The sequence below is a fragment of the Macrobrachium nipponense genome, chromosome 29, assembly GCF_015104395.2.
Source record: "Macrobrachium nipponense isolate FS-2020 chromosome 29, ASM1510439v2, whole genome shotgun sequence".
NCBI classification, from domain to species: Eukaryota; Metazoa; Arthropoda; class Malacostraca; order Decapoda; family Palaemonidae; genus Macrobrachium; species Macrobrachium nipponense.
In genome coordinates, this window is record NC_061092.1 from 54,690,667 (window position 1) to 54,700,955 (window position 10,289).

Consider the following 10,289-nt stretch of genomic DNA (forward strand, 5'->3'; position numbering starts at 1 on the left):
ATATGGATGAGACCGGCTTGTTTTGGAAGAGAATACCGTCGCGAACTTTCCTGTTCAAAGAAGAAGCCAAAGCCTCTGGCTTTAAAGCATTCAAAGATCGTGTTACCCTCGTGATGTGTGGCAATGCTGCTGGATTTTTGCTAAGCCGGGGCTTATTTACAAATCGAAAAACCCTCGCACTTTGAAAAATAAAAAATAAGAATCTCCTTCCCGTGTACTGGATGCATAATCCAAAAGCATGGATTACGAAGATGCTGACCTCCAACTGGTTCCACCAGTGTTTTATCCCACAAGTCAGTAAATACCTCTTAGAGAAGGGCTTGCCATTTAAGATCCTTCTCCTTATGGATAACGCTGGTGGACACGCAACTGATCTGTCGCATGAAGGCATTCAGGTTGAGTTCTTGCCACCCAACACAACGTCATTAATTCAACCGATGGACCAGGGGGTTATCAGGGCGTTCAAGGCCCTCTACACGAAGAATACCTTGGCGGACCTCATTGCGTGTGTGGATGCTGCCCAAGATGATAAGGATGAAACATTCAATTTGAAGGCGTACTGGCGGCAGTACACAATAGCCACGTGCCTGCAGAACATCCAGAAGGCACTGAAAGAAATGAAACCTGCTACTGTTAATGCGAGCTGGAAGAAGTTGTGGCCCCAGATTGTTTTTGATAACAAGGGATTTACACCTGCTGAGATTCAACATTCTGCAGTACGGAAATCTGTGCAGTTGGCTGCGATAATTGGAGGTGACGGGTTTGGCGACAGGACGACTGAAGACGTCGACGAGTTGTTGGACTGCCATTCCCAGCCGCTAACTGACGCAGACCTCGAAGACTTGACGAAATCGGCCAGTGACGAAGACAGTGAAACACAGGAAGAGACCCAAGAAATTGTCGAAGAAACGGGCTTAACATTAGAACGGCTTGCCAAGCTCTGCAACCTTGCGAAGGAGTTGAAAGAATTGTCGCAAGAGTGGGACGAGGATATGGTTTGTTCTCTGCAATTCTGCAACAAAATCGATGAAGACATGACTCCCTACAGGATGCTCTTTGAGCGAAAAAAGAAGCAGCGGCAGCAACTTCCGATCACAATGTTCTTCCAGCCTCGCAAAAAAGAGCCAGTTCCTCCTGCTACTATGCCTTCGGAAGAAATTGAAGAAGTGTCCCAGGAAGAAGTTGAAGAGGTGTCCCAGGAAAAGACACCTCCGTCTGAAGAGACGTAAAATACTATCATTGGCTGCACAGTAGAAGACATCATCAGCTTCATCATCATCATTTCTACTGTGCAGCAAATTCATCGCCATCATCATTCAAGTTTTCCTTCAACTTCTTTCGTGGTGAGTACAGTAACAATCTTTATTTTTTTATACTTTAATATTCTAACATTTTAATATTTGTGCCTGTTTTAGTTTAGGGTACTGTAGTACATCCATTAAGTGTTCTGTACATTAAAGGGTGGTTTGTTAACAGTACTACGTAAAGGGAGGGTTTTAAAAGTCTGAATATACATAAATAATACGTAAATATGGTGTCCCTACTTCGCGGATTTTCAGCTATCGCGGCCGGGTTTGGAACCTATCTACCGCGATAAACGAGGGTTCACTGTAGTAGCGAGCGGAAGGTAGCCATTGTAACGGCACCTGTGCAGAGGGGGATTTTGAGAGAGGAGAGATCTATTTGGTGAAGTATCTGTGATAGTGGCTTCCACTCGCCCCTGATGCTATACCGACACCCTTTGAGGGTGAGCGAGCCAGAGTTAGTAACTCTGGCATTCCATATGGCTTTTTCTCTGGTATATTTAGCATTTATTTATACCTAGAAGTGAGTGTTACAGGAACATTTCATTGGGCGACGCAGGTCTTCCCCCCAGAAATAGATTTTTCCTTTGTCAAAATCCCTTTATTAATATCATTTCAAAGTTATCTTAAAAATATTAACATAGAGAGAGAGAGAGAGAGAGAGAGAGAGAGATTTCAGTATATTCTTTGACGCCAAGATGGCAGCAATTATTAGACTCACAAAGATTGTAACATTCCCCTACCCTTGCTATCAGGTTTCTTGACAGTTGTGATAATCTTTTTAATCATAAACTAAAATCTTACTAATTCACTATAGTATTTTCTTTAATGAATTGATATTATATAATGCTGTTAGCATTAATATTAGTTGAAAATTAGTAAATCATATATTTATCATACAAAAACATACATCTCAGTAGAAGATACAGAGAGAGAGAGAGAGAGAGAGAATTATTATTTTTATTTAATATTTAATCTTCTTAAGAAATTCAGTCTCAAGAAGAACAAATTGTTAAAAAATCCACAATTATATATTAAAATATGTTTCTATGCAAAAAATAAAGACTTTTGAACACCTGAACAGTGTTCCTATCAGTGCAGACGTTAAAATGTAAAGTGAGAAGGTAGTTTCCTCCTGAAGAGCATCTAAAAAGGTGGGCGGAGCGAGAAAATAACAGCCCATCATCGAAGTGCTGGTTCGAGTGTTATGTAATTCCAAACTCAACAGGCAGTTGCACCAACTCCTTGCTCTCCGAACCTGCGAAGTTGCTCATACTTGCACTGCATAGGTGCCATAGTCGGAAACATTCACTATCTGGAGAGAGAGAGGGGAAGAGGAAGTAGAGCATCATGGTTCACATGGTCACCATCAGTTTTGAAATTAAAATCTTTTAAGTACTGTTTGGTAATGAAACTTGATGAAAGGGTCTTCATTCGTAAACTGCTTGTTATCTTCAGAAGATATCCCTAACGTTTATAGCAGCACCTTCAACTAATCTTCTCACTTGAGAATCGTCGCTTTTAATCCCAATTAATTCTGTGGTGGTCTAAATTAAAACTATGAGTCACCAAAGTGCTGCCCTGTGCATGAAGATCATAGGCCCTTCTGTGTTCCCTCAATCTTACCTCTAATCCCCTACCACTTTCCCCATAGTAACAACCATTGCCATATGAAATGGAACCTTGTAAACACGTTATTTCTCTTGGTACTTTTATTGATCTTTGTAAGAGCTTTTGCCAAAGTGTTTTTGTAGGTACAGGTGGTCCCTGTTTATCGGCTGCTTCTCTCTATGGTGCTTCGGTTTTATGGCGGTTTTCAAAAATATTCATTAAAAAATAAGATTTCTTATGGCGCCACATTCGGTTATCAGCACCTTAAGCCCACTATGGCACGCATAAGCCGCTATGGTGCACCATAGCGGTTATTGGGGGCGCCATAGAGCGAAAGTCGCCATTAGGCGAAGCATGAAGGTCTAAGGGAGTAAAACATACATATGGCCCTCCTATGGTGCTGAGACTCTTATGGTGCTCTTATGGCACCAATAACCGCTTATTGGTGCAATAAGAGCGCCATAAGTATGTTTTACTCCCTTAGACTTTCATGTTTCGTATTTGTCAATTTTCGCTTTATGGCACCCGACCAGGAACAGAACCCATGCCGATAACAGGGGACCACCTATATAAACAATTTCTGTATCCTTTTGGTATTTATTTATATAATCACCATCTTTTGAGATTTCATCGTCAAAGGGAAATGATACACGTTTCTAGTCTTTCATTTCCTTGTTATCTTGACCAATATAAAACTTTATAGCTCGGCTGATGGCATCAGTAATAAAATGTTCAGGGTACTTTAAGGACTCAAAGGTGTCTATGACATGTTTAAGTTCTCTGTCTAGAAATGCAAGGTTGCTTATATGAAACTCATAATTACATTCCTAATGAATATAATTTTCTTTGTTAGTAGCTTTTCTAAAAACTGAAAATTTGAAAGAGTTACTGTTTACATCCCTGTGAATTAAAACATCTAAGAAAGAAGTTTTGTTATCAACCTCTTTTTCAAGTGTAAATTTTATAGAATCAACAACGTTGTTGGCAGTATTCAGTAAAAAACAATAAATATGTCGTCTACATATCTCACCCACAGAGTGGGCTTACAGTAAGGATTACATCTCTCTAATATTTCAGCTTCTATGAACTCCATGCACCATTTGGCTAAAATTGGTGACAATGGTGAACCCATTGAAACACCGGCCTTTTGTTGGAAGTATTCATCATTTAAGTAAAAATGGTACATTCAAGATAGATTCTATTTTCACTGTTAAAGATGAATACTTCCAACAAAAGGCCGATGTATCTATGAGTTCACCATTGTCACCAATTTTAGCCAACTGGTGCATGGAGTTTATAGAAGTTGAAATATTAGAGAGATGTAACCCTAACAGTAAGCCCACTCTGTGGGTGAGATATGTAGATGACATATTTATTGGTTTTTACGGCAACGACGTAGCTTTAGACTGCTTATTGAATACTGCCAACAACGTTATTGATTCTATAAAATTTACAGTTGAAAAAGAGGTTGATAACAAGATTTCTTTCTTAGATGTTTTAATTCACGGGGATGTAAACAGTAACTCTTTCAAATTTTCAGTTTTTAGAAAAGTTTAGCCTAGAACTAGATTCATAAGTCACCTCTGTATCAAGCACTCATAGCAACAGGACATGCAAGCCACTCAAAAAGACACGTCAGCATTCCTAAGCTCGTCACCTCGAACACTCTGTCTCTAAGGGAAGTTAAATGATGACTCTCTACATTCTAAGAAACGTCACAGCACATCACATTACGACGATATACTAAACATTATCTCAGCAAATCCCTCTTTTATGTAACAGATGGTCGGCCACCTAGAATTGCTAGCACCTGCCTAGCCATAGCTCACATAAAATAACTTATACATACAGAAAAACACATTGGCCGGCTCATTAAACACTATAATAAAAAATAACTGCACATCTTTGGTGGTACAATGTCTATCACACATTATTCCAACAGCCTGCATATGGGCTATAATAACAATTGGTTATAGAAAATTCTCATCATCTTGAACTTTCTCACACTCCCGTGTATGTGTTTGGTCTGCAACTGCAACTACACAGACTCGTGAAACATGCTGTAGAGAGGCGAAATATCTCCCCGTGGAAGACAATTGATGACTTCCGTAGTCCAAAAGCGCTGTAGAACCCTGTAGACTCGTAGAAACTCTCGCATGAGGGAACAAAAGCAGCATACATCTCCGCTAAATCACAAATCACTATCATAACCCCGTAAAAAAAACATTAAATTCTCCAACTTAATTCTCCAATAACATAAAAAAAAGGCTCGCCAACATGATACACTCATCAGCACACACCAACTCTATGGACTACTGTCACCACATATCAAACTCACAAATTCTCAAAAGTATAAAAAAAAAAAAAAAATGAGCCCGAAATAAACACTTAACAAACCCAGCCCCAAATTATCACCAAAAATGTTCTCTCAAGCTCTGATATTTCAGTAACCCACAAAATCAGTAAGAACCCTTTACTGTCTAACAGCAAAACCCTTTTACTGTTTACATAATTAATCTCCAAAATATAATGCCAAACACCCATTTTATCTAACTCATATCTCCTGTCCAAAATAGAAATGCTTTGCAAGATTAACCCCAATTATGACAAATCTCGTAGGAAAAGAAAAAAAGAAAAAAAATAACAACAACAATAATAAGTGAACTTTCCCATTACAAAGCATATAATATATATAATATACATAATCCAACCTTTCCCTCATAAATGCAATATGTATCGTTATGGAATTTGCTATTGCACCATATGTCATCGGCTACAAACGACCGGAAACTACCCCCTTACAAAGTATATCTCCGTAGAATGCCATAGTCAACAGAGAATAGTGCAAATCTCCGAGTAATCAACACCGAAGGAAAAAAGTCAGCAACCGGACTCATCACGGCATTATCAGCAAAAATCCACCCGTGAACACATTGTGTGCTTGAACTGCACTACTGATTGATTTGTCTAGTCAGACTTGCATCTTCAGAAACATTATTTCCAGAAAATTCTATACTAACACCATTACTCTCCAAAAAGCCCCCAAAATTCTCCAAAAATTCTATACTGACACTATATCAGCACATTTCACAAAATTATCTCCAGAAGATCACCAAGGAGCCCGAAAAAAAATTGTCTTAAAGACATAACTCCCCATGATACTGCCCAAAGTATGCAACATCTCCATAGGGACTCATAAAACTGTAACACAGTAATGCCACTCGCCTCATTAGTCACAACACCAAAAGAACCACAATGCCCCCTTCTTTTGGCTCATAAAACCCCATAAATTCAGCTCCAAAAATCATAACCACAAAAAAAATTCACCACCAAAGATTAATGCCACCCCCATATAGTATGTCACCATATTAATAATACCACCACTCCGGTAATATAAACATTCCCCTCCATTTCACTAGCATCCACACATATCACCATATTCCCTTCAATTTCACCAATAATCACATGTGGAATAAAAAAACAAGTCTCCAAAAAAATATTATTACACCTCCAAGCAGGATAGTCAAAAAAAGAAAATCTGTCTCCAAAAAATGCACTCAAAGCATCTAGCTGATACACTCAAAAATGTTGCCACTTATCTCCTCTCACAAGGGTTTCCATTTGCACCAAAAAATGGCTGCAAAAATAATTGAACTAAACATAGCTCTCACCACCATAGGCCTAAACTATAGACTATCTCCAACAAAACAAAATATCACATGGCCAAAATATTATATCTCCAATTCTCTAGTAAAATAACCTCGAAAAGCATCTCTAAGGAGCTCAATGTTACAGTCAAAAACTATAAACTCTGTTTAGCATAACTGCTGAAAAGGGCAAAGACTTGGCAAATAAAATTGCCCAGGAAATTCTAAAAAAAAAAAAAAAAATCAGTGTGCCATAACTCATTACAACAAAACTCCAAATCCAAATGTCTAGGCAAAGACTTACTCATATTCACTATGGCACAGGCCACCAGAAACTTAATCAAGTTAACTATCTCTGGCAAAGTTGCCACAAACACAACAAATGTATTGCGCAAGAGGCCAACAATTTCCAGAACATAAATATCCAGAAAAAAAATGTAGTGCCATTATGTAGACATTCAAAAATGCAAAAATTCTCCCTTAAATCTCTCTGCAGCATCAAACGGCTGAAATTATATACACATTCTTGAACAATGATTCCAAGTCACGAACTGAGATATTAAAAAATCTGCACAAACTGTTCCGAGAGAAAAATAAATTCAAACTCGCCCATGATAAAAAAAAACTTACGTCAGCGATGGGTAATGTCTAAAAAAGGGAAAAGAAAAGTCAATGGCACTGTTAACTATTCCCGTGACACCTGTAATATCTGTGACTTACGTAAACTTCAAGCAATTATATGCTGAACCCATAAAAAAAGGAAAACTAAATTTGTGGTTAGTACCTCCCATATTCACAAACATCACCACCCTTAGTATTCGTACAAACGCCCATGTTAGTATCAGAAAATAACACCAATATCAGTATCAGTGCTCGCTAGTATCACCAATATCACCAGTATCACCAGTAAGGGTTTAATATTGGCATTCACCCATAACTCCAATATCACCAGCATTCATCACCATTTGACATCACCAATGGCACATCACCAGTCATCACCATTTTAAAATAGTCTCCATATCCCAAACACATAACCATTCTAAAATAATCTCTGTATCCCCAGTTATAATCATGTCCTCTGCCATTGCGTAAAAGCACTCTCCAAAGCGTAAAGAAAACTTGGACCATATTCATATGCATTTTCTCTTTACTAAAAAAAAGAAAAAATCTTTCTAAAAGAAACCCTACGGGCATCTCACATCATCTCTCAATGGCTATCAACTGACTCAAAAGCATGGCAATGAACTTTTCTTTTCAAGGCCAAACTCCATTACCCCGACACAAAGAAAAAAAAAAGGAAGTTCACCCTCCCTTCAAGCATTCCCCCCTGAACCACACTAGTCTCCCTTTTGCTGGCTATTCAAAAAAATACGCTGAGTGCATATGCATGAGCGACCGCTGGCTCCAATGGCCAAAAAATGCAATCCAAGCACCCCCAGAACTAAGTTGGATGTATGAAAAACCTTCACACGCATACATGTGAGTTAAAAAAAAAAAAAAAAAAGGAATGTTGCCTCTAAATATGTGCTAAGAAAAAAACACATCATGTTCTGCTCCTATGGGAAAAAAATGGTAATCTGAACTTATTCTTTAACTCCAAAAATGATTTATACACAAAGGCAAAAAAAATAATGTAACACTCACGCCATCAATGAAAGAACACATGATCGCCGATTTGTGCGCGCATATGTATAAACACGCGAATACACACATACCTGCATGTGTAAGAATGATACTCGGCACTTGAACAAGAAAGCACTTAGTATTCACACGCACCCACAAAACCCAACTGAGTGACCCAATGTTTGCAGTGTCTCGCGACGGACAAACATGCCGATGCTAATTGAATTTTTCCCTCCCAGTACCAGAACGACGGCTGAATAATTCTTGTCCCCCATCACCTATTAACTGAAAATCTAACACATTCTCACAACCAGACTCTGAAAACAGCCCCTTTAAGCTGCCATTAATCTCACAAAAGTCGTAATATGGTTCAAAAACCGCTGCCACCACTAATATCCGCAGATTAGAATCTAATCTCGGTATTTATTAAAAGGTAACAGTGAACCAGAGCAAAAGGCAACTGGCAACGCCCTCTCTCTCTCTCTCTCTCTCTCTCTCTCTCTCTCTCTCTCTCTCTCTCTCTCTCTCTCTCTCTCTCTCTCTCTCTCTCTCTCTCTCTCTCTCTCTCTATTACCTAAGGCAACCAAATCAGACACGTGAGCTTATAAAAAATAACATTTATTTAAGTACAAAGCATTAGCTAAATAAACCCAGGTTCTTAACAAAAAAATTAAATGAATGATTGACTCAAAGTCCAAATAACTCAGATAACCCTCACTAATTAATCAAATAACTAACATTAGTTAAGCCATAACATTAGGGACAGTCAACATAGTCAGTACACCATAGTAAGTCACCATATTCAATACCCCTTGTCTCAGATCAGATCAATTCCAGCCACAACTTTGGCCAAAATAAATATGCTTATCCATTCAACACAATATGCCCAACACTATATAACAAAGATACTGTTCGAAGAAGCCATCTTGGCTTCTGCCGCCTCTGTAAGTATCTATCACCTCCTGGTTACCTTACACTCATATGTAAGGAAAAGCTCGCACACACGCACAAACTCACACCCATTGTCCACACCCAAGAACTGCCTAGAACTAGATTCATAAGTCACCACTGCATCAAGCGCTCATAGCAACAGGACATGCACACCACTCAAAAAGACATGTCAGCATTCCTAAGCTTGTCACCTCGAAAACACTGTCTCTAAGGGAAGTTAAATGATGACTCTCTACATTCTAAGAAACGTCACAGCACATCATCCCATTACGACAATATACTAAACATTATCTCAGCAAATCCCTCTTTTATGTAACACATATACCACTTCATAACATAAAACTTTTAAACATTGACGTAGATTCCTTATTCACAAAAGTACCAGTACAGGCATTCTTCAGTTTTTGAGGGAAAAATTATCCCCCTATTCAGATCATTTCCCTTTGGCGCTTGACAAAATAATAAAGTTAGTTGAATTATGTGCATCTAATAATGTATTTTCATTCGGGGAATCATTCTACAAGCAAAAATTAGGGTGTAGTATGGGTAGTCCTTTAAGTCCTGTTTTAGCCAATCTGTACATGGAATACTTTGAAACTACAGTAATAAATGCAATAAAACCTCAAAACATGCTGTGGATGAGATATGTAGATGGTATTCTAACATTTTGGGATGATAGATGGAGCAATTTTAATTAATTCGTTTCAAAATTAAACGCATTAGTGCCCAGCATCAAATTTAAAGTGAATGGGAAACAGACAACAAAATTCCTTTTCTCGATGTTTTAATAATCAGAGACACGACAGAATACACATTTACCATATACAGAAAACCAACGTTCTCATTTTCATACATTTACTACTTTAGCTATCACAACATTGCTATCAAAATAGGTGTAGCCAGCAACCTGTTTTTAAGAGCCTTATGAATTTGTTCCCCAGATTTCCTGGGAAAAGAATTTGAACTAATTCATAGCAGCTTTCGTCTTTAAAGTATCCTGACCATATAATTGAGAAAGCCAATTCACCAAAAGCAAAACGCCAAGTTTTCTAACCGACCCCCTCGAGACCAAGACCAGAGATACACCCAACAATAAAATAAAAATTCCACACCTGGACAGGCTTATAGACCGGGACGCAGACCTTCGGCAATC

At 38.4% G+C, this 10,289-nt stretch overlaps 1 protein-coding gene across 1 annotated transcript; it reads left to right on the forward strand.

Annotated features, from left to right (window-relative positions):
* Positions 1 to 251: 251 nt before the first annotated feature.
* Positions 252 to 1,229, forward strand: LOC135206341 (tigger transposable element-derived protein 1-like). Its single transcript, XM_064237760.1, has one exon. The coding sequence runs from the start codon at positions 252 to 254 to the stop codon at positions 1,227 to 1,229; it is 978 nt and encodes a 325-aa protein (XP_064093830.1).
* The last annotated feature ends 9,060 nt before the right edge of the window (positions 1,230 to 10,289 follow it).